At 39.2% G+C, this 19,579-nt stretch overlaps 1 protein-coding gene across 1 annotated transcript in view; it reads right to left on the reverse strand.

The window, feature by feature from the left end:
• The window catches only part of LOC121454409 (retinal dehydrogenase 1), a 36,385-nt gene that overhangs the window by 6,396 nt on the left and 10,410 nt on the right, over positions 1-19,579 (reverse strand). The window contains exons 3-10 of the mRNA XM_041661729.1: positions 13,583-13,723; positions 12,329-12,458; positions 10,795-10,856; positions 9,055-9,183; positions 7,704-7,817; positions 3,887-3,989; positions 2,689-2,873; positions 1,071-1,235 (exon numbers count right to left, since the gene is read on the reverse strand). Of these exons, the coding sequence (XP_041517663.1) occupies positions 1,071-1,235; positions 2,689-2,873; positions 3,887-3,989; positions 7,704-7,817; positions 9,055-9,183; positions 10,795-10,856; positions 12,329-12,458; positions 13,583-13,723 (1,029 nt within the window). The remainder of the gene's footprint in view (positions 1-1,070; positions 1,236-2,688; positions 2,874-3,886; positions 3,990-7,703; positions 7,818-9,054; positions 9,184-10,794; positions 10,857-12,328; positions 12,459-13,582; positions 13,724-19,579) is intronic.

Raw genomic sequence — 19,579 nt, forward strand, 5'->3', positions numbered from 1 at the left:
ACACAGTCTAGGCTCTGGGCTCCTATTTCGAAGCAGCAGATGAGCTATTCTAGTGAGCACATTATAGGAGCACAGAAAATGCTTCTTGAATGAAGATTATTTTCTGCTTTACTGTCCTTCTCATCCATGTTAATCAAGGGCTACAAGAACAATAGCTGTAATCAAAGAGGACTGGCCAATAAGTGCAGAAATTCAAATGCAGTTTAGGAGTGAAATGATGCAAACAATCTAAATGTATTGTATGATCCACATATGATGATTTTATTCTGTTCTTTACATTTATTTTCTCTTCTGGCACAGCTAAATAGTTCCCCTTTCTCCTTATTTGCTGACATTGTGTAGGTAACGATAATAGCCTCTCAGATCCCCTGCCATATCAGGGACATATGTTTAAATTATGATTGCCTTTGAGTCACTGTATCTTCTCATTGTAGTGCAGTACACGCCATTGTCATTGTCCAAGACAAATGCTCATATCTCTGCATATATTAAAAGTCCTTAGACTCATGATGTATGGTAGCTACCATGTTAATCACGAACTAGTTCCTCTTAATTATTGTTGAATACCTGGGTACCATCCTTATTGATGCTACTTAGATGGCACCCCCCCAAAACTCACTTTTACTTCCCATATAAAGTCAGTCCACTCTGTCCCTGAAAGTTTGACTTTCTATTTTCACTTATTTATGTACTTATGTGTTTGTTTTTTATCTATTTTCTGCATGATTGAGTTAATCCAGAGTATGTTGTTCAGTGCCTGGCATATGTAATGCAATGCTGTGCACATTTGTTTCTGTTTTGACAAATGACAGGGCCATTTCCCATTTCTGTAAGGCTGTGAAGGAAGCACCTTAGAGAAGCTGCTGTGGACTTTGTTTGTGTGACATAAACTAATTGTAGACCATTGGATTCCTCAGTGATCCTTCTTGATTTCAAATTATTTAAGGGTTTACCAACAAGCATTTCAGGGGAACACTTTTCAAGGAGCTGTGGGTTTTAGAGGGACATGGGTTAAATACAGAAGAACATGACAAGCTCAGAAACAGAATCACGTAGAGTAGAACTATTACCTCCTCTTTGGCAATGCGCATCTCATCGGAAACATTGGTGAACACTGTGGGCTGAACAAAGAAGCCTTTGTTTCCCCAGCGTCCACCACCACACTCCAGTTTGGCTCCTTCTTTCTTCCCACTCTCAATGAGATCAAGTATTTTATCATGTTGTTCCTTGTCGATCTAGTTGAAAGAAATCATAGGGAGAAGGAAAGTAAATGTAAACCATTATATCAGTGGTCCTCAATATGTGAGTGGCAACCATTGGAAAACACGTATTTTTGATAGTATTAGAAACCCCCAGCCACAAATTTATTTTTCTGGTTACTTCATAACTTCAGTTTTGCTACTGAATGGTGACTCACTTCCTAAGACCAAGAGAAATATGTGTTTTCCGATTATCATGACCCACAGATAGATAATCGCTGCATTCAACAACTCTAACATCCAGGATACCTGCAAGTCAGTTCAGCAGAGGTTCAGCTCATTCTACCTATTCTCAGCTGAGTTTTTCCTGTGATTTATTTTGAGGGGGGGGGGAAGAAAAGTTAAGGGTTTGTAAATTTAGTACATTTACTAAGCACAGCGACTAGACCTTTCACACATCTGTCATGTATTCGCCTTGGAAGAAATGTGTTAATGATTTAACACATACGCCTGAAAACTTAGTCCTTACTGAGATAAAGGAGTAACGGGAAAATGAGGACTTTGATCCGGGTCCAGTGAGTATGTCACATGAGAAGGAGGTGTTTTTTGAGTATAGGAGCCCTTTATTCTTCAGAGAGGGAATTGTAGTAAGGAGAGAGGCTACTTGTTGGTTCCCAGACACTTAACCCCAAAATAATCACACAGAAACTATATTATTTAAAACACTGCTTGGCCAATTACTTAAATTTATTGCTAGATAGCTCTTATATCTAGAATTAGCCCATCTCCATTATTTTATATTTTACCATGGGGCTCGTGGCCTACTGGCAAGGTTTCGGTGTCTGTCTCTGGTGGGGATATATAGCTTCTTTTTGACTCTGCTCTTCATTCTCCCATCATTTAGTTTAGGCTTCACTGCCTACCTAAGTTCTGCCCTATCAACAGGACAAGGCAGTTTCTTTATTAACCAATGGTATTCACAGCATACAGAGGGAATCCCATGTCAGGGAATATGCCTATTGTTGGGTCATGTCTATTGCTCAGGATGGCCTTTTAAACAGTATGAGTTTGACTGTTCTAGTTAGCCACTTTGCCCTGGAAAATTCCTGACTTATTTCCTGAACTTTGGAAACTACCACGTATATTCAGTTTTTATCTGGGTGCTGGATTCAAACTCTGAACTAATGCTTGCATAGCAAGTGCTTTATCCACTAGGATATCTTCTCGGATCTTTACATCTGTACATGTTTCATTCCCAGCATTATTCCTAAACTGTTTCTAGATATGTAAAAGGTTTTCGCCAACACAAAATTAAAATGATTTCTTTACTATTGGGAATTAGCCTTTTTAACATAATGAGGTCAGAGTTATAATGTCCACTAGCAAAGCACATAGCTCAGAGGAAGTCAACGCTATCGACATGAGTTCTAGTAGTTCTTTGCACTTGTATTGAAAATGCTTGTCTTTTTTTTTTTTATTCTATACTTACCTGAGGGCCTTGATTTATTCCTGCGGTCAGAGGATTTCCAAGAACATATTTCTTAGCTCGCTCAACACTCCTTTTCACAAACTCATCATAAACTGATTCCTCAACAAAAATTCTAGATGCTGCGACACAACATTGGCCTTGATGGTAGAACACACCATGGTGTGCAAACTCAACAGCCATGTTCACTGCAAAGGAAATGTTTACATTAAAGCAGAAATGTTTTCTAAAGCACACACATGTGCGTGTGTGCACATTCACTCACCCTGAAGAGATGGCTGAGTGATTAAAAGCATTTGGAGCTCTGCTGGTGCACTGGAGTTGAATTCCCAGTGCCCTCCAGAGATGGGTCACAATCTCCTATCGCTGCTTTCTCAGAATCTCTGAAGTAACATGTGAGCCAATAGTTACTGCTTCAGTTGTAGTGAGGAGATTTTAGAGAATAATAAACTGGGGACTGTGCCATGTGTTGTGCAATAACTAGAAAATAAGTTTTAAAATCTCCAGTGAGGAGCACAACAGTCACAACAGCAAACTTGATGAACTATTTGTGCTTAGAGTCTCACTGTAATTATGCAACTATTGAAGGAATGCTAGACCATGAATTTTAGTGAAATTACTCCTAAATGAGTAACCTGAGGATTTCATTTGTTAGTAAAAATCAGAATGTTTTGCAATTTTATGGATGGGCTCACATACAAATGATAAACTCAGTGTATTTCAACTTCACTAACATTAATTGGAAAAAAGAAGAAATTATTTAAACAGAATATTATTTAAATCTATTATTCTTTATTCTTCTTCTAAATGGTCCCGAGTGAAGGCAGAAAGAAATTATAAAATTTCTGACAGCAAAACTCCTTTTGGCTCCAAATGGCTCAAGTATCTCATGTCCTCTGCACAATTAAAGATACGATGATACAGTATTATCAAAACCATATCAAGATTCTAGATGCAGCTTATTTATACTACCTCAGATTGACACTGGAAAGGAGCAAGCTATTCCAACACAGGACAGAATCTTATCTGCATGTAATTTATCTAATATATGGAACAATTCAAAGGCTTTGGAGAATCATCACAGATTCAACTTAATTCCTTACACCTTGAAGCAAAGTCACCTAGAGACTCCAGGTGATGTGTGACATCATCAGGCATCAGGAGGAAGAAGGTGAGATGCTAACTAGGGACTTGTACTCACAGTCAGCATCTGCAAACACAATGCAAGGACTCTTTCCCCCCAGCTCCAGGGTGACCCTCTTCAGATTGCTTTTCCCTGCAGCTTCTTTGATCAATTTGCCAACCTGAAATCAAACATCACAGAGCACACTTAGTTTGTTCTTATTTAGATAGGTTCATTTAATTGTTTTCAATTTATAAGACATTTACACCACCATGAAATTTCATTTGGAAGAAACATGAAATGCTGCTGTTCAGGACCTGGCAACGTCAGTTGTCAAAGCCTCCACAATCAAGACAGCAAATACGAGGCAAATCAGAAAAATGTTTGTGGACAAGAGCGGAGACACTGTAATTGCGAGAGCTAACTTTCATGTGTGGGCAGATAAACTTATTTTTCATTTTCATCATAATTTTCTTTCTGTGTTTGATCAGAAATATACCAAAACACATCACATATTGACTTCTTATCCCTCTGGTGACATTTAGAGAACTCAGTTCCTCCTTAGTTTGGGTTCATCTCTTAGCACAGATTCTCTTTGAGCCCTCCTCTGATGACTCTAGATGAGTGTGATTCTTTTTTCCGAGTCTTCCAAAGAAACATGTGAAAATACACCTGGAATGCCCTAAATGGTATCGTACATATCTGCAAAAAATTTCCCATCAGATTGCCACATGTCCGTGTGTGCTTCTCACAGTCCGCTTATTGTTTATGGATCTCAGTACCCACTTCACTCTGGTCTGTGCTTCTGTTTCTCCTACACATGTGCTCACTCTGCACAATCGATACTGAAAAGACTGACACTGAGCTCTGTGTTCCTCCTGTCCTTATCTGTAATCCTCCCATTCTTTGTTCTTCCTTAGTTCTAAGTCCTTCATCTAAAAGATGACATTAATTTCATTTTATTTTATTGTCTCTTTTTAGATCCGTTTGATTGAAAGCTATTTTCTAAACAATAGTTTTTCTTTTCCATCCCTAACTCCAGGTTTTATAATGACTTGGACTTCATTATGTACACCACAATCACATTCTAAGGAAAATCTTCTTTGCCCTGCCTTATAGAGGTTCCCATTATATTTTGTTTCTTTAATCCTCTGTGTTTCTTGTGCTGTTCCACATACTGTATAACTATTTCTGTCATATCAGAGTGTTGAGATCATTTCTATGTCGATACTGCATTGCAATTATGCATTACAGAAAAGATATAAATTCTACTAAGATTTTCATATTATTACTAATTATATAAGCTTAAATTTAATTCCTGAAATTAGATGAACAAAAATAAACAAAAGTTAGTCATGTCTTGGGGAAGCCCTACCTGAAATTTGCCTTCCCTACTTCTCTCTCATGCTTCTGCCTTCCTTCATTTTTTTTGTCCTTTTTTATTGCTGACAGTGTATCCCTGTATAGCCCAGTCTGATTTCAAACTTGTGATCCTCCTACTTTGCTTCCCAGGTGTGGGTAGTGGTGTGTGCCACCATGCTGAGTCTCTGTAGCACAGTCTCTGTGACTGTTTTCATTTAAGAAGTTACTGTTTTCTATATTACAAATTTTACCTTTCTGGAGTTACCCAATCAGTTTAGTAGAAAAGTTCTCCTAACACAGCTAACGTTTGTCATAGTTAATGGAGTAAGACCAGAAGAAAATTTCTAAAGCTACACATGCGAACGAATGAATAGGAAAAGCCGGTTAGAAATATGAGGGTGGAATAAAGATTTTACATATGTCGCAGTTTCAGGTGGACAATTTGAAGCTTACTTGAATTTTCTCAGAAAAACAGCAAGTAATTTTTTCCCCACGATTTTATCAGTAAAATTTTATTTTTCCAAAGAGGACAATGAGAATGGTCAAAACTCAAACTGCTCATCCCCTAGTGGTATCCCGCGTGAAGCAGAGGTGACCGGTGTTCGGGAAAATGTGTCTTACGCAATGTGGCTACGATTCTTTTAAAAAATGAGTTCTTTAAAATTTTCAATGTTGAAATTACATTAAAATTTTTGTTAGATCGTTTCTTTATTGTGACCATGAGAGATGCAATCAATCTATCATTTGCTTCTGGATTAAAAATGGCTCAGGACCTTTAGTATAAATCAGGTAACAAACTTTGAGAAAAACGAATAAACAAGTTTCCACAGAGCGCTTGTGTTGGGCTAATGCTATGTTTCCACTCATTGTGGCTTCTAAAATGGTGCTGTTATCATTCTGTTATTTAGAGGCCACCATTGTGTGGCTAACCCTGAACAACAGAGTCTTTGAGACTAGCCAGACAAGAAAAAGAGATGAATCCGCAAGGACACACATGCTCTTGATTATCAGACAGTGAGAACACAGACGGAAACATTGTTTAATTCATGATTTTCTTAGAACTTCAGATAGGAGCACCGAGGCAGTGTGGGAACACTGGGGGTCAGGTGAGAGGTTCAGATACCCACATGCAAACCAAAACCTGGGAAAAGGAATCAGTGACCAAGATATTTCCCGAGTTCTCAGAGGGGTGTTAAATGTCTTATTCTACAGGCTCTCCTTTTTTATTAAGTAAAACTTTGAAAAATAGATGTTACATTCAACTTTTCAAATAAAGAAACTCAAGTTTGGCAAAGATACTTAACTTTTTAGAGACATAGTACTAAGAGAGTTAGATTGGAATTTGAGCCCAAAGTTGCCTGATCTCCTAACTTCCATGTTTATGTGTGTGTAGGGGGTCATATAAAGAGTTCTCAAAATGGTGCATGAATTAGGATCACTTTATGACAACTGAGCATTCATGCTTCATTTGGGGTCAGGACTTAAAGCACAGATGGCCTGGAGAAGTCAGCATAGGTTTTAGACCCAGATATGCCCATTGAGTCCCGATTGCAGAAGAGTAGAGATCCCAAGAGTCTATCTGCCTGCCTTTTCCTTCCCTGATATATTGACCTACAGCACCACCATTACAGCAGCTGTTCTTGCTTCTCAGTCCTCAAGTAGTTAAGAGAGAAACCATTTCTCAACACCTCCATCAAGTTTTGGCACCTATTTGGCTTCAGCTGAGTTTTCCTTTCCTTGATCTTCTGCCTTCTCCATCTTATTTACTTCTTGTAGGTGTGGATTGCTTGGTATAGTCTATTCTTTCTTCTTTATCACCCATGGCGATGAAGCATGCAGTATCTTTTCCGTTGAGTAATTAACTAATAAGTGATGGCCAAGTAGGGTGACTCAAACATGACCTTGCTTGAAATAGCATATTTTCTACATTTTTTTTGTTTATATTGAAGCTCATGCAATATCCAGAACTATATTCAAGCCTTTTTCTCTCCCTCCACCTGCCACTTCTTCTCATAGTGTTTTGGGCTGTTTCCTGTTTTTCAACTTTGTATCAGTTGAATGGTGACGTCAGAAGCACAGAACACTAAGGCTCTCCATCAGAAACATGGAAGGAAGAGGAATTTGTCTCCCTATCAAGGCATGTTGGGTAGACAGTACAAGCAAGATGCTAGTGTTGAGACTCTACTATTTGATTTTCTTAATCTAGAGGCTGTACTTACATTCACTCATATAAATCACTGTGGTCTGATTTATATACTTTACCATCCACTTTCCCACTCATCTGAAAGCCCAGAGCCTATATTTCTAAGTGATAACAAGAAACACTTTGAAAATTGCAATCATTCTGAATTAGTAGCAGTTATTTTCTTTTATCCTAAATCCACCCACTTTGTTCTTGATAAACATATTTCAAGGGCAGCGTAAGTAACAAATCATTGAAACAACTTTTGTTTGTAGAAGTGTTGGCTGAGAACCAGCTGTGGAGACCAGGCTTGTTCTCATTAGAGAGCAGGCACCCAGAGACTGGTACTACCTGTGTTGATCCTGTGAAGGCCACTTTGTCGATGTCCATATGAGAGGAAATGGCTGCCCCTGCAGTTGGCCCATAACCAGGAACAATGTTCACCACGCCAGGAGGAAATCCTGCCTGCAAGTTAAGAGGCAGACAGTCAACGATCAAGAATTTAATTCTCAATAGAGGTGACTACATGACAGAAACTATTTTCTTCTTCTAACCTTTAAAGTTTTTTTGTACCAAGAAAATTTCACTTAAGTATTTATTCTTTTTTATTATCATTTCCTTTCCGTTTCTATATGAAAATGTGCTCAAAGGTGATATGATTGAGAAACACCTTCTTCCAAAGCCAAATATCTCATCAATAGATTGTAGTTGCAATGATTAGCTGTGTCAACTGTCAGAAGGGGGAACTCCTTGAAAAAGAAGCCAGAAAAATATGATAAAGTATGTACTCCGAAAGAAAGCATTTAGTATCCTCAGAAAAGCTAAAAGTCTAAAGAGAGGGCACATTTTCAGTTTTTCACTCTTGACTTTCAAAGCAGAGTAGCAAAGCTACAAATCCCTAGAGGTATTGTTTATCAGGAAGACATCGCATAGCAAAGCCTCTCATCCCAGAATGATAGTACGGAATAATTCCTGTTCCACTGAACGCAACAAAGACAGAGGCACTAGTATGATGGGCATACTAAGATTTCAAGGTGTTTGAATCAAAATGCTTTATTTTGACAAATTTTGTCCATTTTAAATTGAAATGAAAAATATCTTAAGGATATTGTTTCAGATTTCAAAATTCTAAGTTGCCCTTTTGAGTTTTTGGTATTATATTAAGAGAAGAAACCGGTAAGTTGTTTGTAAAGGGTGAAATCACTCATTTTGGTTAATTAAAGTGTCATGTACTCTGTGCACTTTGAATAGGAAAGAAACTTTATCTGAAGCTATGATGGACAAGTGACCTGATGTTACAGCAAACATTGGCACATGTGGCCTCTAACCTTCAGTCACATTCAAACTAAAAGAACTGAAGGAATTCACAGCAACAACCCAGCTGGTTATAAGAGCAGCAGTGACAACACACATTTCAGCAAATGGAAAGAATGTCATTATGTCCACAGGAATTACGTTCATGAGACTGGAGCAATATAAGTAACGGATTACAAGGTGACTGCCTATAAGCCTCTGTGATTATTTATGTGGAGACACACTTGTATTGGCTGACAAAAGTTACAGCTTGTAGTTCTGCTGCTTTCTTCTCCATGACTGGGCAGAAGCCATGTGTGATCCATGAAGCTCACCGCAGTGCAAACAAGGCTGTAAGTTGAAGGGGGGAACCTGAATTCGCCTGCACATTTAGACTCTGGAGACTTACCTCTTTTACTAAAGCTGCCATATGAAGAGCAGTGAGAGGGGTTTGCTCTGCGGGTTTGACGATCACTGTGTTCCCACAGGCAAGGGCAGGGCCTATCTTCCAAATGAACATGAGCAACGGGAAATTCCACTAGAAAGCAAAATTGAGCAATTTTACATTGTCTCAAAGAACAGTTTCTAAAACAGCCTGCCTTGATAGATGTTGAGTAAAAACTGGTAAATTCTGTGTAATTATAAGGCATTTCTTATGTAGGTTCACTGCTAAAAGCAACTTGTAAATGCTAAATGTTCTGAACTAACCACATAGAAGGGAATAGGGAAACACTCCCAAATTTAATCAAGTGCTGTTATTTTGAATTCTTATTCTACAAGGATGATATTATTTTATGTTTTTTAAATAATTAAGTATGTCAAATGTTGTAGATAGTTTAAAAATATGACAATTTCTCCCTATATCTTTTTTTTTCTCCCTATATCTTTCTAGAGAGCATTTACTGAATTTACCCAATTATAAGATCTTTCAGCACATTTAATGTCTAGGAGACTTCATTTTTTCTTTTTAGATCCTGGAGACTGAAACTAGGTCATGGACATACTGAATGTACTTTCCACAATACAGAACGTTGCTCAGTCCAAGATAAACAATATCATTGAAGGCAAATTAAGTTCACAGTGGGGTAAATGCTTGGGTTTGGATTTTAGTAAACCATTGGCCATCTATAAGAAATAAGATCTGCTACTGCTTCTTTCTAATGCATTCTCCACTTGTGAGTCCTGAAAACAGTCCTCTCTACTTTAGATGTCTCCAGGATTAATTGAGAAATTCAGAGCTATGGCAAAGCGCACACCTGCCTATCATGAGTGAAGTCCAGGGTTTGAATCCCAGAAAACCAGAACAACACAGGGGAAGTTAATGTTTAAATGTATCCAATAGTCCTAGCTGGTAGAGTGAAGTAAGTATATTTGAACATTTTTTAAGTCTTTGAAGTAATGGACAGTTCCATGAAATACATTGATATATTCATCTCACTAAAGGAGAGTCAATGTCATTCCGAAAACTTCGGGACAAACTTCACTGTGTTTTAATTTTGCCTTTTAAATAGTATCAGATGTATCTGGCCACTGTTCTCTATTAATCTTGGAGAAAATCTGGTTACATCCGGAACATGGTATTTTTGGCTGAATAAATTTAAGTACTAATCTCTGTTAACTAATAGTGCAATACAGGCCACCAACTATTCTAGTTTTCATCGAGACTTTTCCTTCCATTTAAATCAAAAGATATTTTACAGGACTTGAGCAATCTTGCTCTTGCTATTGTCCATGATGGGAAGTCTCAAGGAGCAGACAGAAGCGTTGGGAGCTGTGGACCCTGCTGTGTCCCACTGAAATATCCCAACACAGATGAGCCATGTCAAACTTTGTCTTACACTTATAAAGCATAGTTCACCAGAACCAGAACAGAGTACAATTTCCAAACAACCAATTCTCAAATACTTAGGGCTTATTTGGCAACACTGAAACATTCTCACAGGGTACAGCAGTAGTTTTGGGGGGTTCTGGACCAGATAACTCATATCCAAGAAGCTAGGTTACAGGAATACGAGCTTCAGACAGTCAGACTTACTGAATTTACTTCATATAAAATCATCATATAAGCTTCACTTGTGTGGGTATGACCTTCAGATCAAATGGAATCACAGATTTCTTTCCCCCGTGGGAGTCATTAAGAAGAACTTACAGGGATGATTTGGCCACACACTCCAATAGGTTCACGTCTTGTATAAGTGAAAATATCTCCATCTGAAAAACAGAGCAAACACACCATCCAGCAAAGGCAAATGTGGGATCTACTCAGGACAGGGTGTTGTGAGCGTGGTATGAAAGGAGGTTCCACAGTGAGGAACAAAGAGAAACAAAATATCCCATCTACAAGGTTAATAACGTAAACAACAGAGCTCTCAAACAGCAGTTAGAAAGGAAAGGCTGAGATACAGGAAAATAAGTCAGTAGGTGGGCAAAGATCTGACAGGGTTAACTCCATTCCTAGTATTCCGAGATGGCTGCCTTCCCTGCAGCACCTGTGTTCACAGAGTGATGCAGGAAAGTACTGGGAGGGGAGGTCCCCTTTGGGTAAGGAGCCACATGCAAATGTTTCCAGCATTTCAAATCTCCCAGTAGTACCAACCTTTAAAAGATAAAAGATTTAAAATAGCAAACCATCTCCCCAGAGTAAGCAGTCTTTCTACTGACTTGAAATTATAGGTTTTTCTCTTGCCTATCAAATATACATACAATGTCTTTCAATCTACCATCTGGGTTTGGTCAACTCCTATGCCACACTTTGGTGTAGCTACCCTGAGAATTTTGCTGTTTTGTGTTTTGTTCTGGGTCTACTGCTACCACCGCGGTGCTTTCCTGTCAAGTCCTAGCAGTATTCTCAGCAGCTTCTACCTTTCCTAAAAGTGGAGTGTGAGCCACAAAACATCCCCCATTCATGTTCCCTCTGTTGTCTCATTTCCATCTTCTTGCTTTCTAGTGACCGCCTCTCAAACTGAATCCTTCAGTTAGTGGAAATGTATGCTAGTGTCAGAACTGGAAGTGGACTCTTAAGTTCCTGAAGTCATTCCGATTATAGACATGAAATTCAGCCTTTATTTTATTGCCAAATTGATTCTTTCCTTCTGGAAATACTTTTCATGTGTCTGTTCTGCTACATGCATACAGAGGAATACTTGTACAAATTCTTCCATGCAAACCTTTAAACTTAGCTAGTGAATATTTCTCATCATGTTTTGTGTGTTGGGAAGCATGTTAATATGAATTAGGTTTTTTTTTTAAAAAAAATAAGTTGAACTTAAAGGGGTACAAATAAGCATCCCTGCCTCTTTCTGGACCAAATGTATTAAGCAATTACATTAAAGGTGGAATGTCGATGTTGTTATGGAAATGAAGCAGAAATCAGTGATTTCAGTAGCCAGCTTTGAAAGTTTGAGCATGTAGACACCTCACTTGGATTTGTAAATGATGATTCTGTGAGAAAGGCTCACCTTACTGCCTTCTACATGCTCCATAGTTTTAATTCCCACATGATTACCTTTAAAATCTATTGACTCAATACAACTCTCTTCTTCAGAAATATGTTTATCCAAAGTCAAGGGGAAAATAATTATTGCCTTATTGTTTGACATCTTTCTCAAAGTTTTAAGTTATCATCTCTATGGTGGTCACCTTGCCTCTCCTACCAACCTTGCTATTTTTCTAGGTATACTTACCGCTTGGTATTGTTTGGCCATGGATCTTGTCAGCCCAGCCTGCACAATATTTTAATGCTTTTATGCAGCCTCCTAAATCTGCCAAGTATGCATTGGCGAAGACTTTCCCACCATTGAGTGCCTCCATTGTCTGAAAAGCCAAGACAAACCACAGTTTACAATCACAAAAAGAACATTAGATTAAGAACATTGCTCTCTCTATCTTTCAACCATTTTCTGAAGAGGCAGCTCTTTGTCCCTCTCGTCCCCCTTCCCTTCTTCTCTTTTTTCTTCCCTCTCTCTCTCTCCATCTCCCTGTCTCTCTCTTCCCCCATACCCTGTAATAAACTTTCTATACCCCCCACAAGAACATTTCTCAATGGAGCTGGCTCAGTGGAGTGCTTTTCCAGAAAAGCCAGTTCAACCCCTACAAGGTAATTTACAGTCATCTGTAATCCCAGTTACATGTAGTATTATGGTTCCTTCTTCCCTGTAAACACATTAATGACACACAGAGTACATAGATATCCCTCACATGAAACAATTTAAAATAAAAATGAAGAATCATATACTAATGTATGAATGAGCAGCATAATTGGACTCAGAAGTTTACTAACAAGAGTAAAAAAAGATGTAAAAAGTAGGTGGTTGGTATCATGAGGGGCAATGTTTTGGCAATTTTCAAAGATTCATGAATTTCTCCCTAAAATACTTCAGAAACTGTAAATTGGAAAAACCAGGGACATTGTTAAAGGAACATTTGACCATGAAAAAGACTCTAAACAATTCTAGAGAAAAGGCAGGATGTTTGTGTGCTTTCTTAATCAAACAACTGGCTATTTCGATCGGTAAGTCCTCTTGGGAACCCTCCTATGTGCTGTGGAATAATCCTCTTGTACGCTGTAAAGATTTTTTACTCAAATTGGTTTAGTAAAATGCTAATTGGCCCATAGTCCAGCAGGAAGCTAGAGGAGCAACCAACCTAAGGATGACAGAAAGAAGGGCAGAAGTCAGGAGTCGCCAGCCAGATGCAGAGGGAGCAGGAGAGGAAGGTGACATGTTAATAAAGGTACTACGATGTGTCAGAATATAAGGAATACAGGTTAAACTTAAAATGTAAGAGCCAGTTAGTAGTAAGCCTGAACTCCTGGCCGAGCATTTATAAGTAATAGTAAGCCCCCAAGTCAATTATTTGGAAAGCAGCCAAAAACAGATAGGAAGAGAAACGTCCAACTACACCTATGTATCTTGCTGCTGGTGTTGGTTAATACTCACAGCCAGCAGCAGACGATCTCTTTCCATTAAGTCAGCCAGCTTGTTCAGCAGGCGCCCCCTCTCTGAAGCATCCATGGTGCGCCATGTAGAGCCAATCTGAAAAGCCTGTCGTGCAGCCTTCACGGCTTTGTCAACGTCTGCCTGGAAGTCACAGAGCATTCTATTCAGGAAAATCAAATTACCAGATGAACAAAAACAATATTACAACCTTGTAAACCAGGACACAGTCCTCATAAACAGAAGCTAGAGCTTCATTAGCCCAAAGGCCAGAGTCTTCCACACTCTCTGCACCACAGTATGAAGGAATGGTTTCTCTTGAGTATATTTACAGTAAGCTCCAATAGCCTATTAAATAGTCAAACTCCTAGAATAGACGCTGTGTTTGGATAGTTGTTACTTTATCCTATTGTGATGGAATATTGAGTATCTACTTCACTTGAAAAATGTTCCAGTTTGTTTACATACATTAGCTCATTTGATTCAGAAATAAAGGAGACCATCTCCTTTACCAAATAGGGGCTAAAGTAGCAAATTTTGGTACATTTACAATGTATCCGGTTGGAAAGGAGAGTTTATGGCATACATGGTGCATTGGTTTGCATGAGAAATGTCAACTATACAACCAGGTGTTAGCACTGTTTGGAGAGGTTGTGAGACCTTTTGGACATGGGGACTAAGGAGCAGAAGTGGAGACATGAGCCATGAGTGGCACATGGATTATAACTGGGATCCAGTGGCATCTTGAGATCTCCTTCTGCTTTCTGGTCCAGTGGGGCCCTGGTATCACTCTCCTGCCAGTGGGCTCTCTTCTTTCCCTTGACCATTACGATAGACTTTTCTCCCCATCGACAAAGGAAGGAAATGTGATGCCCAGCAAGACATCCCCAGCTATCCAGGCTCTCTAGAACCCCTCAGCCACTTTAGGTTACTCCACAATTCACAATGAAGTCTTTGTCTGTCAGGAAAATAAAAGATTCGTTTGTGCCATATTATTATTTGAGATAAAAGAGACTACTATGTTTAAATGTATAAGAACTTTATTTTAAATAAAATACTTGGTGTGGAATTAAGGTAGGTTAAAGTAACAACTACTAAAACCCGCGAACCTGAGAGATGGCTCACTTGAGTAAAAGCCCTTACTGCCATGCTTTACATCCTTATTCCCACTCTGAAGCCCACATGGCAGCAGGACAGCAGTAAAAAACCATTTATGGCAAGCTGTCCTTTAACCTCCATATGGGTGCCCTGATACACAGCTGTGTGATTCAAGACAGGGTTTTTTTGGGGGGGGGGCGGGGGTAGCCCTGGCTGTCCTAGAACATGTTCTGTAGACCAGGCTAACCTTGAACTATCTCACAGATATCAACCTGCCTCTGCTTCTCGAGTGCTGGGATTACAGGTGTGCACCATCACTGCCTGGCTAATATATTAATATTTTAAATATAATTATTTTTCAAAATGTTATTTATAAGACTGGCATTGTGTGGAACCCCATAAATCCTACAGGTCAGTGGACTGCATCTTTATGTAGGACACTGAGTTCATCTGAGAATTAGAATGTCAGGAAGGAGAATACCCTATACTTTTTAATTGCTTACACTTAGCTGAACTTCAGTTTTGCCTTCACCTTAGAGAGGCATGGAAGGCTATATTGCTCAGAAAGCATTCTGCAAGACAGCAAAGAAGTCTACATGTGTGTAAACTGAGATGGAAATAAACCATGTCACAGGGCAAATGCTCCTGCATTTATGAGACTGTATTATCACTTATATTTGGACTTCGTTTCATTTCACAACAGATTTTCTTAAGTTTTACCTAAGAAAATCCAGAAAACACTTTTGGAGAGCAAGGAACTCAGGACCGCGAGGGGTGCACCCACACAATGAGACAATGGGGATATTCTATAGGGAACTCACCAAGGCCAGCTGGACTGGGTCTGAAAAAGCATGGGATAAAACCGGACTCGCTGAACATAGCAGACAATGAGGACTGCTGAGAAGTCAAGAACAATGGCAATGGGTTTCTGATCCTACTGCACGCACTGGCTTTGTGGGAGCCTAGGCTGTTTGGATGCTCACCTTACTAGACCTGGAAGGAGGTGGGTGGTCCTTGGACTTCCCACAGGGCAGTGAACCCTGACTGCTCTTTGGGCTGATGAGGGAGGGGGAGTTGACTGGAGAAGGGAGAGGGAAATGGGAGGTGGTGGCGGGGAGGAGACAGAAATCTTTAATAAATAAATAAATAAATAATAATAATAAAAATAAAAATAAAAAAAAGAAAAAGCAAACCTCAAAGTCTGAGTTTTCCCACGTGATCTGTGGATACTTTAACACACATATGAGCATGTGCATGCATGTACACATGTGTGTGAGCATACATACACACATCTCTATGATAGACCTGTAAGATGCAGTTCTTGTGTATTGCGTCATTGGCCTTCGTCAAGTATTAGCTCTCTTGAGTCTCCTCCCTCTCCCTAAGGGTGGATAGAAAATGGTCTTGAAACAAATCTTGTCGTTCCTACCCAGAGCTATCATAAACAAAATTTGTTCTTATGTTTATATCTTTTGGGGCCATGACTCTCCTTTCACAGCATTTATATAATCCTGTAAGACCAGGAAGCCAGAAAGAGTAGGGACTGTGAATTTTTTTTTTTTTTTTTTTTTTTTTTTTTGGTCTTTTGAAACAGGGTTTCTGAAACTAGCTCTTGTAGAACAGGCTGCCCTCTACCTCACAGAAATCTGCCTACCTCTGCCTCCCGAGTGCTGGGATTAAAGGCCTGTGCCACCACTGCCTGGATGGGACTGTGAATTTTTTTTTTTTTTTTTTTTGGTTTTTCGAGACAGGGTTTCTCTGTGAAATTCTTAGTGAAACAAAACACCCAGCTTTGAATCCTCATTTTTTCCTTTTAACCACGTAAGATTTGAGGGATGCAAGCATCTGTGTGTCTTTACAGCATTCTAACTGTAGGCCGGCTAATGATAGGACACGGAGGTAAAGATTTTGTTCGGAAGCATTCACTAAGTTGGAGGAACAGAATAACCAAACACCACCTTATGATATTATAGATACAGCCTTCCCCCAGTATCCAGGAAAAAAAAAACAGTTCCCAAGTCCTAGAAAGCTCACCTTTCTAGGTCAAACTGACATAGAATTTCCATCTAAGCCGCAGGCCTTTTTGGTTAAGTCTAGTTTATTTCTTGATACATAAAACAAGGTAAATAGTAGTTAGAGAACAAGGGCTAAAAGAAGCCTGTGAACTCAGTGTCCATCCAGCGGTGATACACTGCATCACATCCCACCGTCTATGTGAGCAGCTACACCTTCTTATCTCAGGGCAGTTTTATTTACCAACATGGGACTCATGGATGCGGACGGTCCAGTCTGTTCTAAAGTAAGATACATTGTTTGAAGTTCATTCCTCTTATTCAGAACAGTTGTCTCACAGTTTCTATACATCAGACATGCTAAATGTCCATGGACAACTGTGGTTCAAAAGAGACCAACATGAAAGCGACTACAGTAGCCTCGTCCATTCCAGCATGTTCTTTCACCTTTCTCTGTCCTCTTCTACACTGTTCCTGTCCTTGCATACTGTCCCCAGCCTCCCCTTCATCTTCCCTCCCCACTGTCTCTCTCAGGCTTCCAGGCCAATATCCTTCATGTAATTAATCTTATCACTTTCCCTCTCATGTTTAACCCTGCTTGCTTCATCCACAACCCTAAGGTCAAGGCTTAATCCTAAGGTTCGGTTTCAAAGTTCAGCATTTTCTGTCTCCACTTTACCTGCTGAGACTTCCTGTTTACCTTTCACCTGCTCCTGCTCTCCCTTCTTATCTTGGCTCCTGAAATTGCCCTGATAGAGAATGCTCTAGCAGCAGGTCCATTTACGTTCAAAGTCCTGGTTCACCATCATCACCCGGCCCACATCCCAGTGGCATAGAGTCATGAAGAGCTTCTTACTGATCTCCTGGATGGAATGCAAGTTCTTTATTGCCATAAGTTATTACTATAGTTACCATGAACTTTTTCTATATATAATAGCAAGGGAATGGAAGCAACGTATGTGTTCACCAACAGAAAAAAGGAAATGTGGTTTACATAGAAAAAGAATATTGTTCAATTGTAAAAAAAAAAATGAAATCAAGAAATCCTCAGGAAAAGGAATGGACTTAATATGTACAATATTGAGTAAGGTCACTCAGGTTCAGAAAAAAATCGAATGTTCTTCCTCATGTACAAATCCTAGCCTATAACGTGTAATGTTTATATGCGGACTGTTGTGTGTGTATAGAATAACATTGATAAAGGAGAAAAAGGAAGAGTAATGCAGTGAATGAGGGCACAGAACACAGGAACTGTGAAAGAGGATAAAATCTAAGTATTTCTTAGTTTCAACTCTGTCATAGTCTGTTGTGTTGGCTAAGTCCACAAAAACATAGTTGATATTGAAAGTGTGAACCCCGAAATGAAGTTCAGTGGCTTCAAGTGGTCCTTCTCATCGTGTAGAAGTCCATTGAGATGCACAGTGTGGGACCAGGCAAGTTTTGTTTGAGGGACTTTCTTAATCTAGCTGTGTGATGTTTTTCTTTGTGAATTCATTTTAACAAAGTGATTTAAAAAAAAAAAGAGAGGCTTTAGGCTCCCAGCACAAAGGCAGGCAGGATCTCTACACCCGAAGTTACTACTACAATTGAGTAACATGGACCTTGTTTTGTAGGTAAGTAGACTATGCGTGTGAAACACAGCAGAAAGTACAGACATTTGATACTATATCTTACCTCCATACTTACTTCTTGTATCTCAGACAGGCTGTCTAACAAAGCTGCTTTGAGTAGCATAGTCATTGCTCGCTGTATTATAGATGGCAAGATTTCTTGCTAGTCTTTTAATACACATACAATATTAACATTTTTTAGTTTTATCATAATCTAACAGGCTACTATCATAGAAAGGTATGTATTTTGCCTTATGTAATCTCTTTTTAAATATTTATGTAATAATCATGGGTTAGCCAATTTCATTATGTAACAAAACTTTTGTATTACCCAATGTATTAATCACATTTTAAATATGTTCTGTCAAAAAGTTATTATTTTGTATATTATTATTCAAGGACTGGCGAGATATACTTTTTAAATTACAACACAAGATTAACTGGGATTTTCTATGACCAAATCCTATGGCCTAGGAACAGTGAAATATCCCAGTTTTGAAGTTAGAGCCTGCAGGCAGAATGTGTGCAGGTGGTTTGAATGAATGCGAGAAAGCAGGGACCTCTAAGACTAGTGAGGGGGGGGTCCCAAAGCTTCCATCTCTCCTGGAATGTGGACCCCCATTTTAAATTCAGTCAGAGATGGAGAAAGTAGCAATCAGACCAGTTTCCTTTCACATCTGTCGGAAGCACTTACTTGAATGGACATTTAGTTTTACCCTTCCTATTAACTATTAGCTCATGCCCAGGATTAGTGAGCAGCTCCTAAAGGAGCCACTGAAGTGAAAAGAAAACACTTCCCCGCCACAGGCAGACTGCTTTTGAACAAGCATTTGCTCTGGCCGCTGCCTTACATTTGTGATACCATGAGAGGCAGGATGGGGCCGGTTGGCAGTCCCATTCTGCTCGTGAATGAAATCTTCAAGACCGTTAGCCTTTGACCTAACGAGCCACTCCAGGATATCAGGTTTCTTGTGACTGTGAACTTTAACCAGGTTATGCTAGAGTGACTAAGCAATGATAGCCACTCCTCATTAGATTCCTCCCAAATTGTATGAACAGAAATAATTCTAAAAAGACATTGTTTAAATATTTTTTTTTAAAAGGAAACAGACAGGAATGTGGTCGTGAAGCCAGCCCTAGTTTATCACAAATAGTTTATATGACTGACAATTGCTTAGATGACTCATTTGTTCAGCCAACCATACCGGCACAGAGACTTAGTCTACTGCTTGCCTGGGTATGAATTAGTCTCCTTGATCTTTCTACGGGAGGGGCAGTTG

Source organism: Microtus oregoni, unplaced genomic scaffold (assembly GCF_018167655.1).
Source record: "Microtus oregoni isolate MIOR12 unplaced genomic scaffold, Mior012 000012F_ref0000307, whole genome shotgun sequence".
NCBI classification, from domain to species: Eukaryota; Metazoa; Chordata; class Mammalia; order Rodentia; family Cricetidae; genus Microtus; species Microtus oregoni.